Source organism: Hyaena hyaena, unplaced genomic scaffold, assembly GCF_003009895.1.
Source record: "Hyaena hyaena isolate Hyena2069 unplaced genomic scaffold, ASM300989v1 scaffold_91, whole genome shotgun sequence".
In the NCBI taxonomy this organism is placed as follows: Eukaryota; Metazoa; Chordata; class Mammalia; order Carnivora; family Hyaenidae; genus Hyaena; species Hyaena hyaena.
In genome coordinates this window covers 1,429,663-1,453,747 of record NW_024080725.1, presented here as the reverse complement: position 1 = coordinate 1,453,747, position 24,085 = coordinate 1,429,663, and the positions used below count along the sequence as shown (strand labels likewise).

At 36.0% G+C, this 24,085-nt stretch overlaps 1 protein-coding gene across 2 annotated transcripts in view; it reads right to left on the bottom strand.

The window, feature by feature from the left end:
* Positions 1 to 3,526: 3,526 nt before the first annotated feature.
* The window catches only part of PTPN4 (protein tyrosine phosphatase non-receptor type 4), a 222,527-nt gene continuing 201,968 nt past the window's right edge, over positions 3,527 to 24,085 (bottom strand). For both annotated transcript variants that reach the window (XM_039234876.1, XM_039234878.1), the window contains exons 24-27: positions 22,983 to 23,111; positions 20,470 to 20,618; positions 18,579 to 18,714; positions 3,527 to 11,470 (exon numbers count right to left, since the gene is read on the bottom strand). In XM_039234876.1, the coding sequence (XP_039090807.1) occupies positions 11,384 to 11,470; positions 18,579 to 18,714; positions 20,470 to 20,618; positions 22,983 to 23,111 (501 nt within the window). In that variant the 3' untranslated portion in view covers positions 3,527 to 11,383. The remainder of the gene's footprint in view (positions 11,471 to 18,578; positions 18,715 to 20,469; positions 20,619 to 22,982; positions 23,112 to 24,085) is intronic.

Here is a 24,085-nt window from a genome sequence, read left to right as displayed (position 1 = left end):
CACATGGAATAATAGATCCTTCCCTAGCAGCCTCAGGGGGTGCATGGCCCTGACAACACTCTGATTCTGGACTGATTTGGATTCTGGACTCTAGAACCGTCAGACAATAGATTTCTGTCATTTTAAGGTACCCAGTTTGTGGTACTTTGTTAGGGTAGCCCCTAACAAAGTTAGGAAACTAACAAAGAAAGGGAAGGTAAGGGTGGTAATGGACTTGGAAGGGAGAGACACGCTCTCTAGTGATGAAAATGTTCTATATCAAATCCTTATGTAGGGTTTTTTCCTCCTCTTTTTTTAAAAAAAGATTTTGGAGTCCCTGGGTGGCTCAGTTGATTAAGCCTCTGACTGTTGATTTCTTACAACCCGGAGATCAAGATGTCAAAGGTCAAATTTCTTGTGATAAGAAATTTTAAGATTTAGTTTTTCACCAGCTTTCAAACTTGCAATGCAATATTATTGACTATAGTCAATGTGCTCTACATTACATCCCTCTGACTTACTCATTTTACAATTGGAAGTTTGTACCTCTTTCTTGATCCCCATAGGGGCTTGAGTTTCCTAGAAATACGCATTCACTAAAACTTAATGGTAGTCATAGTATTTATTTCACTGATAAAAATTTTATGTCAAAAAGAGGTAACTGTTGATGATTAGAGATACATGAGCTGAAGTGTTCAGGGATCAAGGGTACAGATGTGGGAAACATCATTTTATGAAACGCATAAAAGATGTATTGATGGATGGAGAGACATTTAAGTAGATGGACAAATCATAAAGCAAAAACAGCAAGACGCTAAGTACAGAACCTAGGGGATGGGTGTAGAGATGTTAACTGTTCAAGTCTTCCAATTTTCTCTATGTTAGGATATTTTTATAACAGTGTTGGGGGAAATTTTATAGATAGTTGACCCATGTGTACAAGTATAATTTAAAGGGATTATATAGGGGCTCCGGGGTGGCTCAGTCAGTTGAGCGTCCAACTTCGGCTCAGGTCATGATCTCATGGTTTGTGGGTTCGAGCCCCGCATCAGGCTCTGTGCTGATAGCTAGCTCAGAGCCTGGAGCCTGCTTCAGATCTTGTGTCTCCTTCTCTCTCTGACCCTTCCCTGCTCATGCTGTCTCTGTCTCTCTCTCAAAAATAAATAAAATGTAAAAAAAGGGAATATATAGAAGTCTAACTGGATAATTTTTAATAGCAAAAACTTAAATACTACCTAAATATTCAAAAGAAGAATTTTTATATATAGTAGAAACTATGTGTGATGGTGTCCAAACCAATGTTTAGTTGGCTAATTGAAAAACCATTGAAAGGAGAAATTAAAAAAAAAGACATGCATTTTGTTTTAGCTTAGGACAGATCAATGCATTTTCACCTGTGATTCTTTTTTTTTAAGTAGGGCCAAGGTTTTTTACTTTGGGTTTGAGCCCAATTATAGTCCCTCAGTGTCTGCTGCAAAAAAAGACCCAAAGTGGGGTGCCTGGGTGGCTTAGTCGGTTAAGCGTCCGACTTCGCTTAGGTCATGATCTCGAGGTTCGTGGGTTCGAGCCCCGCGTCGGGCTCTGTGCTTGACTGCCAGCTCAGAGCCTGGGGCCTGTTTCAGTCTGTGACTCCCTCTCTCTCTGACCCTCCCCCTGCTCACGCTGTCTCTCTCTCTCTTTCTCCTAGAAATAAATAAAACATAAAAAAAAAAAAGACCCCAAGTGTGTCATCCATTTTTTTGTCCCCCATGTATCATCTTCTTTTGTTAGTCTCTCATAACTGTCTTGGAAATACCTATTTTAAATTTTAAAGAATTTAACGAAGTTTTAATGATGCCTTTATAAGCCTTTTGCAAAAGCCCAACCTTCCTGCTTTTCACATGCACATTTCACTGGCTTATGTAGTGCATAATTAATTAAATGATATACTAAAGATAAATACATTTGCATATATAGGTTAGCAAATAAATACAGCTGATTTTAGTAAGCTTACAACTTAATTGGAACCAAAAGAGCTCCGGCATGACTGCAAGCAGTCGGTGGTGGCAAGGGGAGCAAACGGGGTGAAAACAGAGGGCCGGTCTACTGAGTGGGTTATTTAGAAGGTGGGTAAGAAAGCTTCTGCACAGATGGAATATTAGAGTCAAGCTTTTGCAGGTATACCCCGAAGTCATTAAGGAGAAGACTGATACAGTTGTTGATAAAAGTATTAAAAACATTATCATGCCCCCCAACTCTCTAGAAGAATAAAGCCAAAGAACACCGTAAGAAAAAAGTTTGCAATATATAAACACATGACTGTCAAACGACTAATTCCTTTAATTTTCAACATCTCATATGAATAAAACATTAAACAACCTGATATAAAAATAAGCAAAGGATATTAATATGGAATTTTGAGAACAAGAAATACAATAGATCAATAAAGATGAAAATCTACTTAACTTCCTCATAGAAGAAATAAGATCATTTCATTTATAAGATGAGCAAGTAAGTTTGATATCAGTTCTAATAAAAATGTGCGGCAACAGACATTCTTATATGCTTTGATGGAACCATAAACTGATATAAACTTCTCCAAGAACAATTAGTAAAATTTAAAAGTGCAGGTGCCCTATGATCTAGCAACTTTACTGGTAGAAATGTACCCTATGTACATGTTTGTAATGATTAATGAAAATATTTGCATAAGGATGTTCAATAGAGCATTGCTTGTACAGCATAAACTGAAACAAGCTAAGTGTGCATCAGGAAATTAAATTACGGTATTTCCACACGATGTAGTACAAGGCAGTGATTGAGAAGAATGAGGTAGACCTGAATATGCTGATATGGAAATATTTCCAGGATGATAAAGCGCTACAGAATATATTGTACAATCCCTCTGACATAAACAAAATGTGTACGTGCTTACAAATGCACACGCACACATTTTCCGCCAGAAGAAATACAAGAAATTTAATAGAAGTTGTCGTTGGTCTGAGGGAGACTACTCTTAGGGGTAGGGCAGAGGCTTTTACAACTCCTTGTGGATCTTCCTTCTACTGTTTGAATTTCTGTTATTATATACATAAGAATAATCATGGTATAATCATAAATCTTTATCTTTGCCTTATTTTTTAAGATGTGAAATTACTTAAATATTAATTTGTTAAGAAATTGTTTTCCTTCAGACGAAAGGTGGCATCCTTAACCTGCACTTGGGGAAGATACGAGGTGCACCGAATGTAGGCACAGAAAGGACCCTTGTTTTGATGGACAAGGTCTTATCTTAGAGATTCCAGAAGAGGGGCGGGTGCCGGGAGGAGAGAGGAGTCAAGCAGTGGCTGAAGTGAAGGAAGAGCATTTCCTTATTCTCAATCCTCTAAATCCCTTTTAGTTCCTTACTTAATCCCCCCACTCCCAAACACAGCCACTAGTGAACCAGGAATTCTAGAAATAAAGTTTGCACTTAGCCTTCTCCCAGTCCCTTCGGATTACCCATTAACAAGTACAACCACTATCAGAAAAGCCCAACAACAAGAAATAATCTTCAAAACTCCTATACTTTACATTACTAAAGCACATCTTTATTTTGCAATTGAACAATTAAAAGTCACAGCTAGAGTTTTTTTCACGTTTGTACCTGAACAACTATTTCTCAATCAAAATGAAATATGGCCAACAAAATATGTGTAATAATAGCATTTCACCTAACAGAAGTTGCTTTTAGGACTAAAACAGTTTTAATGTCAATCAGCTTTTTAATGTTGTCTGCTGTTAGTATTCATAGATTTTTTTACATGAATTGCAGGAATTCTAATTTTTCACTGAAATTAAAACAAATACACAGGCTTTTCAAGCATACATAAGCTGCAGTGACAAATGCAGAGTGCTGATTTCAAATTATCCCATGTTGACCAAATTCAAGCTTATACATTTTAATCGGACCCTAAGCCTCTTTGCCTCTTAATTGTGGAAACAAACCATATGGAAAGAGCTGTTTTCGTGAAATGGGGAAAAAGAGTTAATTTTAAAAATTAAGGGGCTAATTCCATTTTGCTACTAGTTCAGTACAATTAAACGTGAAATGACAGCAGAAATGCAAAATTATATTTTAATAACGAAATAAACTAGATTTTAACTAAGTGACTTTTCGCCCTTCATATTTACATATAGCACCTGTTACAAGAAAAAAAATCCCAAATTAATACACCCTCTACATAGAAATAATTTTTTGTAAAACTAATACTTAAAAATATCACTGATGAGTATATAGTAAATTGTCTGTCCTAAAATTAAGCCTACACTGTAGAAAAGAAAGACTAGCTTTTCTTATTTGAAAAGATAACAATATGGATTGTAACTGCAATGTCCTGATGCTTTAAGAACACTGGGTTAGACAGTTTTTTTTTTTTTGTTTTCTTCAAGCTCATATATTCTAATGAGAGAAAAGGAAAACAGCTTAATGTAAACTGTTTTTAGTGTCTTAAATCCTGTCCTTTGACATGTATCTAAAGTATCAGGACTTTGCCCTCTTCAACTTACTTGTGGTGCAGTACTGACTTAATCCCTACCTACAACTTAAAATCAAACAAGTGGATTTCCAAGTATTCCTGTAATGTATAAAAACACAAAGCAGAAATGATTACTGCAAACAAAACCTGGTTGAAGCTAGCTGAGAGCACGGAGTCCAGCAGGAGAGTAGGCTGGCCAGGCTTCACCGTGCTCACTAAATTACAGAAAAGTTGCAAAGCTAAAATCACACAAGTTACCTTTTGTATATCAAATGATCAAGAGATCACTGTAAAGCACTGAACTTGGGTCCAATCCAATGAGCTCTACATACCGTCCATCAAAGTTTTTCCGTATTTACAAAACTCCTAGGGTAGATTTTTATTTTTAAATGCATAAATTAAGTCAGTAGTAAGCATGAAATAAAGTGCTACTATTTAAAATTCAAGAAATCAATTTCAGCAATGAAATTTGACCTACTCTTACAGGATACAAGAAAGACTGAAGAATCCTGTGAACTCACCAAAGGGTTGGAAAAGGTGGGTGCCAGAGAATCCCAGAACTGGATTGAAATTTTCTTGCCAGAGAAGGCAAGAAACTGCAACACAATTCAGGAGTAAAAACTAAAAAGCTTCTTTCAAATAAAAGGTAAGATGGGCTCAATTCTGACTACAGTGGATTTGGGGAAAGCAAACGTCAGCACCTATCTGCATCTAAGATAGTAAACTGGGCGGATCCTCCTTGATGATGTCATGGTGAGAATTTCATTTGGCAAGGTGGCATTTCAGTTAAGGTTGCCACAGGTAATATCTGTTAAATTGTGGAAACTCTCAAGGTTGAGGGGGTCTGATGTTAATCTCTTAACCACTGTAAAAAAAAAAAAAAAAGCTAATGAAGACAGCTATCACCTTATAGTTGTTTAGGGTATTTAGTTCACAAAGACTGTAAGATGACATTACTTTTCAGAAGTTGGAGGGATGGAAGCAGGAGTCAAAGTAATGAAGGACCCACTGAGTCAAATGTAACAAGTGATAAATAATAAATACTACCCTTTAAAGAGACTGTTGAGTGAATTATTTGTGCCTAAAACACGGTAGGGTTTCTGTTGTCCACTGAATTAGTAACTCCTTAATAAGGCATCTAAGATGCCACAGTTACAAATCAGAACTGGGCTCAGTGGTCTTATCTGTCCAAGATACTGATGATGAAAAGGCAAAACTATATGTCAGGGGCCTCTGCACTTATTTACTATAGTGAATCTGAGGCACGGATTTCTGGTGTCACTAAAGTCACACTCGCAATGATGTCCTCATTTGTGGCTGGCATGGTGACAGAGCCTGAGAACTTTCCTTCACGGTAAACACATGCAGCAGAATGTTTACCCTCACACAGAAACACCCTTCCACACTCCAGAAGTCTAGAATTCAATTATTTTACACTTAAAAATAGTAAGCACAAATTTTCTATTCTAGAACTAAAACAAAACAGAGTAAAAAAGAATGACTGTTATATCTGAAATAAGCTTCAGTAATGATTGCTCGTGTATAATGAAAATTACATTTTTCTTCTAAAAGCGCATTTTATGTATCGATAGAATACTCTTCCTTTCCTTTTTGTCAATCCCTTGCTGACTTTCTTAAACAAAGAGTATCCTTAGAATCAAGTCATAATTCTAATAACATTTCAAAGATACATTCGTAGTTTTACAGCATGAAAGACATACAAACATCATTTCTTTTTACACAATGAAAAGAAGTTAACAGTTTCAATCTTTTGTCCATAGAAAAATATTTTCTCTATCATTTACACAACAAGTAGGAAAATTCTACAGTGCTTAACTGAAACTTCTATGAGCACATCAAGGCTTTTAAACACTCTCATTCTTTTATTGGAAATTTTAAAAGGTTTCGGGAAGTTCAACATTAGGACTTCCACCTAAAGTTGTAGTCTTTAACTTGCAATATTGCTAATACCTTTCACCTTGTAAATTAAAAAAAAAAAAAAATTGGTTCTCTTCTTTAGGCACTGAGTCACAGCTAGTCAGTATGGCTGGCCTGCACCCCAGTACATACTACTTCCGGCTGCCCACTGAGCCTGGACTGCTAAAATAAAAATAATGACTATAAAACTTTAGAAATCAACAGTAAGCTGCAGTAGAAAAACACACAAATAAATAGCAGCAAATTTAGAAATGGAAACAGAAGTAACTATTTGGTGTCTACCCAGGGCAACTTCACCAAGATTATGCAAATAAAATGTCTCATTTCTGGCTGATATAGGACTCGTTGGCTTTTGATAACATTGAAAGGCTTATTGTACTAATTGCTACTAAGAATAATTGAAGTCAGTATACAATAAAACAATTGTTGATAATCGTTGCAGGCATTGTAAAGTAAGATGAATGCCAAAAATACAATTTAGGGATTACTTTCATGGGCTCTTTATAAAATCGCTGAACCTCTCTATTAGCAGTTTGCTCTCAAAAATGTTTTATTATTTTAATTCCTTTGTAGCTATACAATCCACTAAGAATTTTATAAACAATTGCTATAATTTATGTTGTGACCACACTGAGACACCAATAAATCTGCCAACAGATCAGTAATTCTGATATCTGATAAAACCCAGTGGGTTTTAACAACATGGCTATTTACTTGGAAGAAACACCAGACACACACACACACACTTGCAGAAACTGGCTGAACAACTAAAGTAAATGTGGGAAGTAAGCAGTGATAATATAACTACTTGGTTGATATGGCATAAAAGCCAAATGTGACATAATTCACCTGTGACTCATAATAATGTTCTATTTTTAAGAGATGTTTATTCCCACAAGTATTTACCACAACATATTTACTCTAAGTGACTTAAGTGTAAATTTAGCTAAACTACAAAAAAAAAAGAGATGTAAACATATCCCACCTTATTGTGGTATAAATAATTTTTATGAATTCAAAACTACTTTGGCAACCTTACTATCAGAATATCTTAAATATTCAAAACACAGGTATTAAATAGAACATTGTTAAAAATTCTTGTTTCTTTCTCCCTTCCTGATAAGATTATAAAATAAGTAATGCTTTAATTCTACTACATGTTCACATTATGAACATAAATTATTTGATAATAGGTGGACATATATTCTAAATCCTAGTTCTATGTGTTAAGTGCTTTAAAAAAATTAGTCTTCTAGTTTACGTTTCAGAATGTTTTCATACTGCATGTGTGATCAGCCTAAACACTTTACAAAAGCTTATGTTCTATCAGGGAAGCAAAACTAACAAACGGAGTCAGGGTCCTAGTTAGGATCACCTTATAAAGCCTACTTATTTTCTAAATTAAGTGACATCTTCTAAGATCATAGTTATTAAGTGAAAACACTGCCTGAGTATAATTCTTGAGCTGAAACAGACTCAAATTCACAAGAATTTATGGTATTCATAGATGTTGCGTACAATAATGGAAAAGGTGAGATCAGATAAAATCATCCAAGTTCCTTTCAGCTCTCGAGTTGAGAGTATTTCTAGTGGAGGCAGGAGGCTTTCGCTCAAATACCTGATTAGACCTGACCAGACCTGCCAACAGATTATAAACGACTCTCTAGTTAAAACAACCCTTTACTTCTGTTTGTTAGCATTAGCCTTTAAGAAACATGCAAATATATATCAACACAAAAAAAGTGTACAAATTAGTACTTGAAACCTTCAAGCAACTGTCTTAATGGCTTATCATACCTTCATAAATTTGAAGTCATTTTTCATATATAAATTTTCTCTTTACTCTTCATCAAAATGAGCAACCCCTTTCCCCCCCTCCTACATGTGCTAGCAGGCCACACAAAGGAAATTATGTCTTCTGCTGTTTGCTCTGCCTGTATTTTGAATGGATGCACTCATTTAACAAATACTATCAGTTCTTCTTGTGAATGTAAAGTCTATTCCAAAATATTCCTCATGCTATGTACACAGTGCTGACACAAATCTGATGCGCAATAAAATATTTGAAATGAACATGGTAAAACCACCTTAAATCAGAGAGGAAAGGTTTTCATAAACATTTCTCATCATTTACAAAGCCCCTTGATTCATCAATATCTATTTCCACTTGTGAGAAGATTAGCAGTCAGCATTGATTTCTGCGGGGAGAGGGAGCAGAGCCGGGAAGGGGGGCGTGGGAGAGCAGGGGAGTTAACTGGAGGAAAGGGAGAGCAGTTCAGAAACAAGAAATCTGACATTTTTATTATACAATGTTACATGGATATGAATGGAATCTAGACCTACTTGGCATATTAAAGCTGGGATTATTCCTAGGACCCTACTTAGATTGATGAACAGGTTAAAAAATTTTTAGGTGTAATGGATAAAGCCTGATTTGTTGGGTGAACACAGAAGCATAATTAGCATACCCATTTTAAGAAGAGCTGCGAAGGATAATTTGTTTTAAGATCCTAATAAATATGCCATTAAAGAAGGATCTTTTCTGTACCTAAAAATACTGACAGAGGGTAGCTTGCAGATGAAAAATCCGTATATGAGAAATTTAAATGTAATTCTAAACTTGCAATTCTAAACTTGCAATATTTACCACTTAAAGACTGGAATTAATGATTTAAAAAGGCAGCAGTGCTCATTGCCAACAAAATCAGAGTTTATCTCAGAAGCGTAAACAAACCTGTGAGTTAAAGAACATGCCAACCACAGCATTTATCTGTTTATACCTATACAACTGTATGTATCTCTTTAATCTATAGTTGTCATATTCTGTCCATATAGTTAGAAGAGATTTTTGTTTTAATTCAGATGAAAAACTGTCAAACGGCTATTAATTATGTAGACCCCCAACATGACTTTACTTGTTCACGTCTCAATTTACCATTATGTCATATAGCAGCCTAAATTATATATATATCTGTTGGTAGAGAATGGAATGTTCAAATAAGACTCTAGTTATTTACTAATTTATACTGTCTTGGCTGTGAAATCCAGGGATAGGAAAGTTTCTCTTTGACATAAAGGTCATGTTTACTTTTCTCTTAAAAAATTAAAATATTTGGATATAATAATTTATTTGGTATCTTGGCTATCAATGTTTAGGACTTAATTTCCTAAAATTTATTATTATGGTTTCTGAATATCTGAAGTGCCATCATTTGGATCACACTGAAAATGAAATATGTATTTCTACCCTCATACTAAACGGCATTCCGCAATATCTACTATTCAAACTCTTAAGTTTTATCAAGACTATACAGAAGATTCAGAAACCATTAGTAAATGAATAACTTAACCATATCCATAGAAAATAACTGTGTAATATAATATTTCAAAAGGTAAGTGAATTTCCACTTATATCAAAACTGGGCAATTTTAAAGTTCTCTTTCTCTGTAGACTTAAAAAAAAAAAAAAAAAAAAGAAAATCCTGAAGAGGAAAGTATACACATCCTTAAAGGGAACCAGATCCTCCGTCTGGAGGCTGGACAAGTGAAACTCTCCATATTATCGTGCTTATAACTGAATAAGTATATATAACCTGGAGTAATGTAACTGTATGCAAAATGACAACAAACCCTCACTACCGTTATTGAGGGATTGCATTTAGAAATAAGTCAAAAACGTTTCATTCCCTGTTCAAAGTATCCCAACCAACAGACTGGTGTGAACAAAGCTTGATATGAACCGAAATGAATGCTTTAAGAGTAATAATTTAGACTGTGATAGAAATAAATCACAACGAATGGATCTAACTTTAGCTGAAAATATCAGTATGTTTAACTTTAATGTGCATTTGGGTGCCATTTCTAAAGTTAGGGGATCAAATAAATAGAAAATCTGAATAGTAAAGCATCTTTTAACTTGAGCTGCTAAGCTGTAACCCTTGTCCCTCAGGAAAGGAATGTGCAGATTTTCAATAATTCCATAGCAGCAGAAGGCTCACTCAGTAGAACACAGTTTATCTTTGCTTCTTGTGGCAAAACACAGGAATTGAGTAAGAAATAGAATTTCCATACAATTCCTTGCGTAACTCTTCATACAAGAAGCTACTTTTTAAAATGCGAACTGACTCAAAATGCATAAAAATGTAAATGTACAGTATACATACATACCTCCTAGTGGGGTCAAAGGAGTGCCTTTTCAGTAGACATACAAAGACGTCTCAAGGCACTTAAGGGGTTAAGACACAATGCATGCATTCCTTTACATCAAGTATGTGAAATCACATGATTTGGAATAAGCCAACCTTATGATAAATATAAGTTACATTATTAAATTCAAGAAAATTTGTAGATTCATATTTATACTTTCTAGAAGATGCTGGTAAATGGACAATGTGCAGCATTTCCTGGGAAAAGCAAATTCCATCTTTCTTCTCACGAACAGCAGGTCTCTATGGGGGAGGACAGGGAAAGATGTGCTGCATCCATAGGCAGTGTACTGGCTAATACTGAGAATGATATTGCTAAAATTTAAAAAATAAAAATCTGGTCATCAGTAGAGTAAGTACATGAATCACTGGGAAACACCAGAGCTGACTCCTGATGTGTACGTCTTTTTGCTTTCAGGATACAGGTGTGTGTATCAGAGATGAGGAGGTTTCTGAGCCTTGTTTGTGGCAATTCTACCAGAAGGGGACTGCATGGCACCACCACAAATTTCATAAATTACCCTGAACATACTCAGTTATTCACTATTTGTTCGGAGCAAAGCATGAAATAGTCTTCAAACACATGAATTACAGATTTTGAGAGAGTGACATTTTTTAAACATAAAGTGCAACAGTGCTGAAGTTTTCAGTTTTTGTTAGTTCTTCACTGCTCCTGCCTAACTGCCACTTCCCGCAAGCGGAATTACGGCACAGTGCGTATAACAGAAAGCAGTGTTCCAACACTTATCCCAGACTTAGGCTTTCTTATTTATTTGATGACGTCGTTAAGGGTTTAACAAATCCTTCTTCATAGACTTTCAAAATAGCTTCACATACAAATCTGTATTGACTCTGAAAGACAGAAAGAACAGAAATGATCAGAACGACCAGAAAACAACAACAAAAAAGAGAACATTCCACTTGGCTTGCTTATAAAAGAAATGCAAAGTAAAACCGCACAGAGATACCATTTTTCACCAACACAATGGCAAAAAATAAAAAAGCCTGACAATGTATTTTGTGGGTAACACTCACTCATACATGGCTAGTGGGGATGTAAAATACTACAATTTGGCAGCAGCTAATAAACTTACATTAATTTACCTTTCACCCAGTAATCCCACTTCTAGGAATCTATCCAAAAGATAAACTAGAAAAAGAAATTGAAAAAATATATTCATAAATAAGTCTATTAACCACTGGATTATTTTTAATAACAAAGAAGAGGAAGAACCCCAATTGCTACCAGGAAGGGGATGGGTGAGTAATGAGTGGCACATCCTCCCAGGGGAATACTATGTGGTAAAGGGCTCAAGGCGAAGGAATCAAAGTCTATTGATAACTATAAAATGATTCCAGAGTATCTTGTTAAGTCAAAAGAGCATAGCAAAGTGCACACAATGTACTCTTTTTTTTTTTTAAGTTTTTAAAAAATGTTTTATTTATTTCTGAGAGAGAGAGACAGAGACAGAGAAGAGACAGAGTGACAGACAGCATGAGTAAGGGAGGGTCAGAGAGAGAGGGAGACACAGAATCTGAAACAAGCTCCAGGCTCTGAGCTGGCTGTCAGCACAGAGCCTGATGTGGGGCTCAAACCCACGAACCGCAAGATCATGACCTGAGCTGAAGTCGGACACTTAACCGACTGAGCCACCCAGGCGCTCCCAATGTACTCTCTTTATAAAAGAAAGAGGGTGAATACAAATGTCTATCTCAACATACATGTCATACAAAAGGGAAGGACAGATCATTAAAAGCATAATTTCCTACGAAGAGATAGATGGAACAGGGTGCAGGAGAGGGGTAGAGATTAGACCTCACTGAATATACCTCCTTCTATAGATTTTAGTTTGGAGCCACATAAATATACCATAATTAGAACACTGATTTAACAAAATCTCTGTAAGTTGAAAATAATATGAATCAATGTGTGTACATAGTGGAGGGCATAACCACATACATATAGAGAGTGGCTATTTCAAGGGACTCTGAAACAGTAATTTGAGTATCTCATAGAAAATATCCAAAAAGTAGAAAAAAAAAGAAAAATCTTCTCGGTAACCATTCTGTTGGTGGTAGTAGTGTTAGTTTTGTTATTCCGAGATGTTACGTCATGTGGAATAAAACAAGTGAGTATTTGTGATAGCCTAAATCTTTCATTGCTGGTATTGTAGAGAACCCTTATTCCCGTTAAGGAAGAATGGACATAAAGATGTAAGGTAGAACACATTAAGTAAAAACACTGTGGTCCTGAATTGGTATTAGAAGCATCAGTATTAAATCATTAATAACGTTTGTTTTCTTAACTCTGGCAATGGAAGATTTCTAAGACAAATACTAACATTAACCCAGCAGCTTAGAGTACCCAGTGCTCAGAAGGTGGTCCCTAAAATAATCTCTCAAAACAAAAACAAAAACACAGTACATTTTTGGAGAAATCATGATTCTAAAACTGGGGCAGGAAATGCATAAGCCTGGACGTCTTTATTGATAGCAAAGAAATTATTTGTTACTAGGGTTGTGACAAAACAGCTTAGGAGCTGAGCTGAATAGGTTCGTACTGGCCAAAAATGGAACACTGTAGGCATCATTAAAAAAAAACCCAAAACTACAATGAGTTGAAATATATCACATATGTTTAAATCCATGATTTCAGAATAATACCAAAGCAAACAAAAATATGAGGTCCCCATTGGGAGAGGCAAGTGAACCAATTCATTATACTGAAAACTGATACAAGGAAAGCACAGCCTGTACCACTCGTTAACCAAAGAGGCAAAGAGAACTTTCTTTTTAAAGAAGTATTGCAGCTAATAAAGAAAGATGGAATAAGACTATTATTCTTCAAACCTACCAGTTAATGATGCAGACACTGATCACCCAAGGCCACTAACATCACAAAAAGAAAAGACAAATTTTAAGTGCCTCTTGAAAGAACAGAATACCACCTAATTTGTTCAAGCCTATAGATCCATTTACCACTTTTAGAAAATACAGATAATACTCGGTCATTCATCATATAAACTGCAGGAAAAAAGAAAAGAGACATAGAAAGTGGCAACACATTAAAAGAGATTTAGGAGACATAAATCAATCAAAATTTGTGGACTGTACTGTATCTGAATCCTGATTTTATACAAGCTGTAACAACAAAAACAAAAACTCATTATGTACGATACAATGTAAGAATTTGATTTCTGGGTATATATACATACCAAAAAATGGAAAGTAAGCTCTCAAGGAGACAGTCATACACCCATGTTCACAGCAGCATGAGTCACAATAACCAAAAGATGGAAACAACCCAAATGTCACTGGCAGACAGAATGATAAACAAAATGTGGTCTATACACAATCAGGAATTCTTTAGCCTGAAAAGAAAGGAAATTCTCACACATGCTACAAAATGGACAAGCCTTGAGAATATCATGCTGAAAGAAGCCAGTCACAAAAAACCAAAACCTGCATGAATCTACAGATCTATAAGTATAAAGGTATCGAGAGAAGTCAAGTTCATAGAAACAGAAAGTAGAATACTGGTTGCCAGGGGCTGGGAGGAAAGGGCTATGGAGAGTTGTTGTTTAAGGTGTATAGTGTTTTAGTTTTGCAAGATGAGAAAGTGCTAGAGACAGGTTACCCTACAGTGTGAATACACTTAACACTCCTGAACTGTAGACTCAAAAATGGTCAAGATGGTAAATTTTATGTTGTGTATTTTGCTACAATTAAAAATCTGTTATGTGTGAATATAGATACAAAAACCTCAAGAAAAATATTAGACAATCAAATCAAGCATCATATAAAAAATATTATATACCATGTCCAAGTAAAATTTACTCCAGGAACGCAGGTTAGTTTAACATCCGAGAATCAATCAATATAACATACAATGTTAATAGAAAAAAAGACAAAAACCACATAATCATTTTAAGAGACGTACACACACAAAAAAGCATTTGACAGAACTGCACCTCCTTTTCATGATGAAATTACTCAACCAACTAGCAACAGAGGGAATTTCCTCAACTGGACAAAATGCATCTTGTTAGATACTTACTGGGTGAAAAACTGAAAGCTATCTCCCCAAGACCAGGAACAAGACAAGAATGTCTAGTTTTACCACTTTCCCATTGTACTAGAGGTTTTAACTGGGACACCTGGGGGAAGAAAAGGTAAGGGAGCGCCTGGGCAGCTTAGTTGGCTAAGCCTCTGTCTCTTGATTTCAGCTCAGGTCATGATCTCATGGTTCGTGAGCTTGAGCCCTACACTGGGCTCTAGACGGACAGCTCTGCACTGGTAGCATAGAGCCTGCTTTGGATCCTCTCTCTCTGCCCCTCCTCTGCTCATGCTCTCTCTCTCACTCTCAAAACAAATAAACTTAAAGAAAAAAAAAAAAGGAAAGAAAGGCATCTAAAGTAGAAAGGAAGAAGTAAACTATCTCTATTTACAGATAACATCTTGTATACAGAGAATCCTAAGGAATCCACTTTCACATGTAAAAAACTATTAGAGTTAATGAATTATTTCACCAAGGTTGCAGAATACATGATCAACATATAAAATCAATTTTATTTCTACACCCAAGCAATGAAATGAAGAAAACAATTTCCCTTAAAATAGCACCAAAAAGACTAAAAAGCTTAATAAATTTAAAGAAGTGTAAGACTTGTACACTGAAAACTGTAACATATGAAACAAAGTAAAGAAGACATAAATAAATGGGAAGACATTTTGTGTTCATGGTTTGGAAGATGGAATATTATTAAGATGGCAACACTCCTCCAAAATGATATGTGAATTTAGTGTAATCCATATCTTGCTTTTTCTGCAGAGAGAATAACAAATCCATATAAAATTCCTAGGGAAAAGCAAGGGACTCTGAATAGCCAAAACAGTCTTAAAAAAGGAACAAAGTTTGGAGAGTCACATTTCCTGACTTTGAGTTTTATTATAAAGCTTAAGTAATCAAGACGCTATGGTAATCAAGTATAAGGACAGGCATACAAATCAATGGAATAGAGTTGAAAGTCCAGAAATAAACCCTTACATTTGTGGTCAGCTAATTTTTGACAAGGAACATAGAGACAATTAAGAAAGAACGTTCTTTTCAACAATGGAGTGGAGACAACTAGAGAGCCATGTGCCGAACAATGAACTGGAACCATACCTCAAACTATTTGTAAAAGTTAACTCAAGATAAATCAGACGCACATCTGAGAGCTAGACTATAAAACTTTTGGAAGAAAGCAGAAGAATAAACCCTTGCAACCTTGAGTTTCACAATGACTTCTTAGATATGACACCAAAAGCATATGGGATTTAAAAAATATATAAACCAGACTTCCTCTACATTAAAAACTTTTGGGCTACAAATGACATAATCAAAAATGTAAAAGAACAGTGTGTAAGAAAACATTTACCAACCAGAGACCTACGAGGCACTTGTATTTAGAAAATACAAAGAACGCTTACAACTCAACAATAAAACGACCAAAAGAACAAACTGAAAAAAGGGGAAAGGGCATCTGGCTGGCTCAGTAGATGAAGTATGTGACCCTTGATCTAAGGTTGTGAATTCAAGCCCCCTGTTGGGTATAGAAATTATTTAAAAATAAAACAACCTTAAAAAAAGGGGGGGGACAAAAGGTCTGAATAGACAGTTCTCAAAAGAAGATATATAAATAAATGGCCAATAAACACATGAAAAAATGCTTGAAAGCACTAGTTATTAGGGAAATACAAATCAAAACCACACCAAGACACCCCTTTATTTATGTTCAGTAGGCTAAAATAGAAAAAAGAGAGGAGTGCCTGGTTGGCTCAGTCAGTGGAGTCTGTGCCTCTTGATCTCAGGGTCACAAATTTGACAATGTCTGGCAGTTAACTCAAAAGGCAGAGTTACCATATGACCCAGCAATTCCCACTCTGGGTATATACCCAAGAGAAATGAAAACATATACACAAATGTTTATGGTACCATTATTCATAATAGCCAAGAGGTAGAAATGATCTAAATGCCCATGAACAGATGAACAGATAAACAATGGAATATTATTCGAGAGAGAGAGAGAGAGAGAGAAATGAAATATGATACATGCTACAGAATGGATAAACCTATAAATGTTATGCTCATTAAAAGAAGTCAATTATACAAAAGACCAAGTTGTATGATTTCATCCATATGAAAGATCCAGAAAAGGTAAAGTTACAGAGACAGAAAGTAGATTAGTGGTTGCCTAGGGCTGGGCTGGGGGTGGGGCCGGGGGGGAAGGTTGGAGACTGTATGAGGGAAATGCGTAAGGGGTTTCTTCTTGGGGTGACGAAATATTCTAAAATTAAATAGTAGTGATGATTGCAAAACTCTGTGATATACTAAAAACTACTAAACTGCATACTTTAAAAGGGTGAATTTTGTGGGCACCTGGGGGGCTCAGTTGGTTAAGTGTCTGGCTTTGGCTCAGGTTATGATCTCACAGTTTGTGAGTTTGAACCCCTGTGCTGGGCTCTCTGCTGTCAGTGCAGAGTTGGCTTCAGATCTGTCTCCACTCCTTCACCCCGCCCCTTTCCACTTGTCTCTCTCAAAAATAAACCAAAAATAAAATAAAATAATTTAAAAAAAGGTAAATTTTGTGGTATGTGAATTATATTTTAATAAAGTTGTTCTAAAATCAAAAAAGACATGGGGCGCCTGGGTGGCTCAGTCGGTTAAGCGTCCGACTTCGGCTCAGGTCATGATCTTGCAGTTCGTGGGTTCGAGCCCCACGTTGGGCTCTGTGATGACAGCTAGCTCAGAGCCTGAAGCCTGTTTTGGATTCTGTGTCTCCCTCTCTCTCTGACCCTCCCCTACTCATGTTCTGTCTCAGTCTCTGTCTCAAAAAATAAATAAACTGTGAAAAAAAATTTTTTTAATAAAAAAGACATGATTTATATGGGACAAATGGAAATCTGAATACAGACTATTTGATAACGTTAAGAAATTACTGTTTATTATACTTACGTGTGATAATGGTATTGTGATTTTGTTTAGAAGAAAAACCACTCATCTTTTACAGATACACACTAAAATATAGACAAAATGATCTGACGTCTAGGATTTGCTTCAAATATGGGGAGTGTGGGTGGCACTATAGATGAAACAATATGGCAAATGCTGTTGGGTCTGAGTATCAACATAGTGTTCATATATTTGATTCTGTACTCTTGCGTATTTTTGAAATTTTCTATAATTAAAAGCTAAAAAAATGATAGGCATTTATTAGATCACACAGGCCAATTCACTTAAATAACTTTAATGCCACCAACAATGTTGATATTTCACTATGGCTTAATATAAAAAATAATCTTAACATTAACTCTAAAATTCCATGATTCTTTTTTTTTTTCCTGGAATATAATTTAGAGTCTGTGTTGAATGCAATAAGTCAGTAGCTCAATTTCCATGACTATTTTTGTTGTTGTTGTGATTCAAGTTCTTAGGCTAAGAAGAATGTGATTTCACCACAGCTGTTTCAGGGCAAACAGGCCTACCAGGACTAGCCAGTTCTTGGCATTCCACTTGACTGACGAACAGAGGGAAACTTCCTCTGCATCTGTTTAAGCATTTAAGAATTAATAGGATAGTGTGGTACTAACAAACATTTTCTGTAAAAGTTCAGTTAGTAAATATTTTAGGTTTTGCCAGTCAAATGGTGCCTCTTGCAACCTTTCAACTTTGATATTTTAGTGTGAAAACAGTCATAGACAATATGTAAATTAGTGGGAATGGCTGTGTTCCATAAAACTTTATTTATAAAAACAAGTGGTGGGCCACTTGCAATCGGCTCACAGGCAATATTCACCAATCCTTATGCTAGGGGTTACTGGCTCCTGGCAGGGAATTAAAAGATAAAAATATGGTTTGGCATATACAATGATAACAAAAATTGAGAAAACACACATGTACATGAAGTGCAGTACTTACAGGTGTTTGGATCATCATGGCTCGTTGATCTCTCATTGTTCTTACAATGTCTAGTGGATAAACTGGTTGATTGCATTCAATGAGACACATGGCTGTTTCCATAGTAATAAGAACCCCAGTTCTTCCAATTCCAGCACTAAAAAAAGTAAGGGGCAAGGTCTCATTGATACTATTCTGTTAAACTTCTTGTGGCTTCTGTACAGTAAATTAAAGTACTGAAACATAATACAAAGGAATAATAATTTGATTTTAATTAAAAGATTTATATTACAAAAGTAGAGCCCAACTAGAAAGTACTTTGAAAATTAAAAGACAATTCACATGTAATACAGATTAAATGGTTTGTACCCACCCCTCCCCCATTGTTAGTGTAAAAATGCTACTTTAAAAGAGTCAGATTTCAGTTTTAAAAATCTGAACAAGTATAGAGGCTTATTGGAGCAACCTCCCTTTAAAATGCAAAATAACAAAATCACAATAACATTAACAAATGTACAGAAGACAATATAGTATTTTATACATTCCAATCAGGTTTTAAAACCAAATTCAATTTTGATTAAACTTTAGAAATGGATACTCAAGAACAACTTTATTCTCTGTGAACATGGCTACAGCAGCTTTTGGGGACTTAGGATTATGAAATGGCTAAATGTGTTCATCATTCCTGCCATTTTGCCTCTCAGATATCTGGTCTATAATCTGTTTTGATAATTTGAAAATCTGCTCTTAAAAAAGTGCTGGAGGGGCGTCTGGGTGGCTTAGTCGGTTAAGCGTCCGACTTTCGCTTAGGTCATGATCTCGCGGTTCGTGGGTTGGAGCCCCGCGTCGGGCTCTGTGCTGTCTGCCTGCTCAGAGCCTGGAGCCTGTTTCACAGTCTGTGACTCTCTCTCTCTCTGACCCTCCCCTGCTCACGGTGTCTCTCTCTCTCTCTCTCTCCTAGAAATAAATAAAACATTTAAAAAAAAAAGTGCTGGAAAGTTTAAGGATGAAAAGATACCTTCATTTATTTATTCAGAGGATTCAATATAGGTTCTGAATAAATCACTTAGAACAGAAATGGCTAGGATTAGGAGAAGAGAATTTCAGTTTCCTACTCTGGGTTGGTGGCAGTGAAGGCTGGAGTCCCTGTACTGGCAGGCAGAATGGGGCCAGAGCATGATAACAAGAGAGGGTAGCCTGTCACTATCCCCCTGGAGCTCTCAGAAGTGGCACACCCTCTTGTGGTATTGGGCAGAGCCACTCCAGAGGAGGGGAGAGTACTTGCCAAATATGCTGGCAGAGGCCACAGAATGGGAGGGAGTGCCTTGCTGGGAGGAGGAAATCTAAACCATAGGCTGCAAGTGAATGTCTACAACATTGTATTTCATCGAGTCTAAGATGCCAGCCATTGTAAGACACCCAATGTCTGAGATGTCCTTTTCTTTCTTTTTTTTTTTTTTTAAATATTTTTATTTATTTCTAGGAGAGAGAGAGAGAGACAGCGTGAGTAGGGGAGGGTCAGAGAGAGAGGGAGACACAGACTCTGAAATAGGCTCCAGGCTCTGAGCTGGCAGTCAGCACAGAGCCCGACGCGGGGCTCGAACCCACGAACCGCGAGATCATGACCTAAGCGAAAGTCGGACACTTAACCGACTAAGCCACCCAGGCACCCCTGAGATGTCCTTTTCAAGAATCATGCAATAAAGTATCATTTTTACTTCTTCTGATAATGTTTCAGACAATCGTATGTTGGAACATACCTTTTGCCTTCCAGCTTCATTTCACAGCTTTGGGTTCCCTCTAATTACCATAGTGATGATCAAAATTTTAGGACAAAATAAAATATGCATTCCCTTTTCAAAGTGACACATCCAGTCAGCTATTCAATCATAAAAGATAGGAAATAGAATACCTGCAATGAACAACAATCGGTTCTTCCTTGCCAGCCCTCTTATTTCGTACATGACAGACGAAATCCAGAAAGTCACTGGAATCATCAGGGACTCCATGGTCAGGCCAGGCTATGTACTGGATCTGAGTGAGCTGACGACTCTCATTTTTCTAAGTGTGAATAAAAAATTATGCACCTTGACTTAAGAATTATCTTTAAGATATAAACATTTATGTCATTTTAATTTTAGAAGAAAAGTGAAGAAAATATTCCCATTACCTCCCAAAAAGTAATGCAGAGATTCAATAAAACCCAAAATTTTAATGAAAAAGAAAGAAACCATTTTACAGAAACAGTTGTATCCATTAAGCATTGTTTACCTACTACTCTACTGATATCTCAATTTCTTGTATTTTTCAGATGACAATCAAATAAATAAGCAGAACAAGTTAAGAAATGTGTAAAGAAAACTAAAAAAGTGTCAGGTGAGCAAAAATGAATGGTAAAAAACTTTTATAAGCAAAGTTAGGCCAATTCTGAAAAACACAAGTGAAATAATGGAAATTAGGAAAACAAAAATAAAAATAAAAATAAATATAGATTAAAAACTGGAGATCATAAAACCATAAAGTCAAATCAGGGCTTAATTCTTTTTTAGGAGTCAAGAGTCAGTAAAATGGAGAAAAGTTTTGGATTTATACATCTCAGTTCAAATCCTGACTCTGCCGGTAAGCACTTAATATTTCAGAGCCTTAATTTCTTAAAATGAAAAATAACACCTACAACTCAAAGGGATAGTCTTACACTGAAAGGATTCTATGAGAGGACCAATCAGCTGTTTGGAATCATATTCTCAACAAATGATAAGTATGGTCATTCAACACTATGAAATCCGGCTATAGTCATTTACATTAAAGGGAGCTTCCAGAAAAGACCATTAAAGTAGGAGGTAATTAAGAAAGGAACTAATGAAATAAGAATTCCCAAAGAGACCTCAGAATAACTTGGTAAGTAATTTTTCAGTATCCTGTGAAATGAAAGGAAGTTATCTACAATAGACAACTTTTGATTATTACTTTTTTTTTTTAAGTAGGCTCCACACCTAGTGCAGAACCCAACACAGGGCTTAAACTCATGACTCTGAGATCAAGACCTGAACTGAGAGCCACAGGGTGCCCCTACTATTATTGTTAACAAAAGAATTTAACAGTACCAATAATTACAAAAATGGGTAGTGTAAAATTATATTTTATTATGTTTTGAGGTAGTATCTTTCTATTCATCCATGTATGTATGTATTTAGTATGGTAACAAATGTATTTTCCCAATTATATTTGTCCCAAACTTTAAAAACTAATTTGTGTCTTGGCATAGTTCTGAGGTACTCAGGGTTTGCAAAGAAAAGACATTTTAATATTATAAACTGCCATGGGTAATCTGTAGGTGGAGCATAAAGAGACTATGCTGAAGCCATATATAGCCTTTCATTTCCATTTGGGAAAATGAAGAAAATATATTATGGACTTACCTTGTTACATTAGACCATGAGCTATACTGTATATGTCCCTAAGCACTAATTCATTCTGATGGAATCTACGAAAGATTATGAAAATTTAATTTTTTATGTCTTATAACTATTTAATGCCAGATTCCTTTATTATAAATCAGCACAACTTCTAGTTCCTTCCCTCTGGGTCAGTAAAGCTCTGTCTTGTGCTCCTTTATTCATATCTGGGAGGTGGAATGGGGTGGGGAGAGGGAGATGAAGCTCTCATTTCCTAGCGCTTAACCATTGATGGGGTAGGCATGGGTATTCAAAGAGTGTACTATCTGCTCTTCTCGAGTCCCCTTCAAAACCAAAGGTGGCTACAGAGGGAATATCTAGCTGCAAGCAGTGAATGTGGGATGTACTATCTTTAACAGCCTGACAGGACTGGCAATATGCCACCCTCCACACACATCTTCCAAGTGGGTTGCTAAGCCATCATTTACTAATCAGTTTCCATTTCTGGCTCTGGATTTGGAAGCAAAGAAGAGTGACCCAGGTGGCAGTAAGAACTAGCAATTAGAAAACTATAATCTATCTTTTGTCAAAGGATCCTATCTACAGTCTTTTCCTTAATACTGAGGAGACTGAAACTGTTCTCCTTTATACTCTTTTACAAAAAGGACAATAATTTGACAGCTATTAATTATTCTACTTCTACAGATGCCTTCAAATACTTTATTGATATTAGTGGTAGGAAAAAACATAAACCTGGCATGATTTTTAATGAATAGGAAAAGTATTAAGAGTAGTATTATTCACTAGAATCTTTTTTTTACTGACCATTCATATATTTACTTAAAGAAGTGGAAAATGCATTTAATACAGTAGAAGCATATACTTCATAAGATTCCAAAGCATCCCAACGAAGCAAGAAATTCATAAATTTTAAAATATTTCCTAGTTAACCACCAGGACTCAAAACATTGTCAGCTTTCAGAGTTTTACCTTGAACATAAAAGTTCTAGTGGATATCCTGCCTTCCTACCTCTTGGTTAAACAGTGTCATCTTCCTGAAGATATATGCTGTATTTCCTTCTTCTGAGTGACAGGTGACTTGGTAGCAGCCATAGGATGAGCTTGCTGTGGGTTCTGGCCAATACTGGTGACACTTAACCTGACATCAATAGATTTAAGAAATGTATATAGTTTAGGTTTTTGAATTTTGAAAATGTTTTAATTTTTGAAAACTTGTAAGCCTAAGAAAAGTTACAAGAACAATTTGATGAATTACCTTTCACCTAGATCTGTCAACTGTTAACATTTCTTTGTCTTTTTTTCTCTTTGTAATAGTCATCTGTTTGGATAGATTTTGAAACTGCAAAAATCCTGTTTATTACAAGCTTTCACCCAATGTTCTACCATTCTTGACTAATTCTTGCGTGAATCATTAACTACTATGATATTGGCAAAATGGTGCACTAATTTTTTATGTCTAGATTTAAGTTAACAATGAGAAAGAATCTCTAAAATGCCAGTACATTTATTTTCATAATTAGGAATAAAATTTTTTTTAGCTTATTCATTTATTTTGAGAGAGACAGAGAGACAGAGAGAGAGAGAGAGAGAGAGAGAGAGAGAGAGAGAGAGGGAGAGCACAACGGTTCAGACAGACAGACAGGGAGAGAGATCCCAAGCAGACTCTGTTCTGTCAACGCAGAGCCCAACCTGGGGCTCGAACTCAAACAGTGAGATCATGACCTGAACCAAAACCAAGAGTCAGATGCTAAAGTGACTGAACCACCCAGGCGCCCTATAAATAGGATTTTTAAAAAAAAAACAAAAAACAGCTTTACTGACATATAATTCACATAGCATGTAATTTACCCATTTAAAGCACAAAATTCAATTGTTTTTGGTATATTCGCAGAACTGGGCAACCATGAGCACAATCACTTTTAGGACATTTTTTCACTCCCAAACCCATTAATAATCACCGTGTGTTCCTCTATCCCAACCTCTTGTTTCATTCTGGACCCAGGCACCCATTAATCCACTTAGAACCCTGTGTGAGTCTGCTCCCTCTGGACACGTCATACAATGGACTCACACCGTGTGTGGTGTCTGGTGACTGTTCACTTGGCATAATGC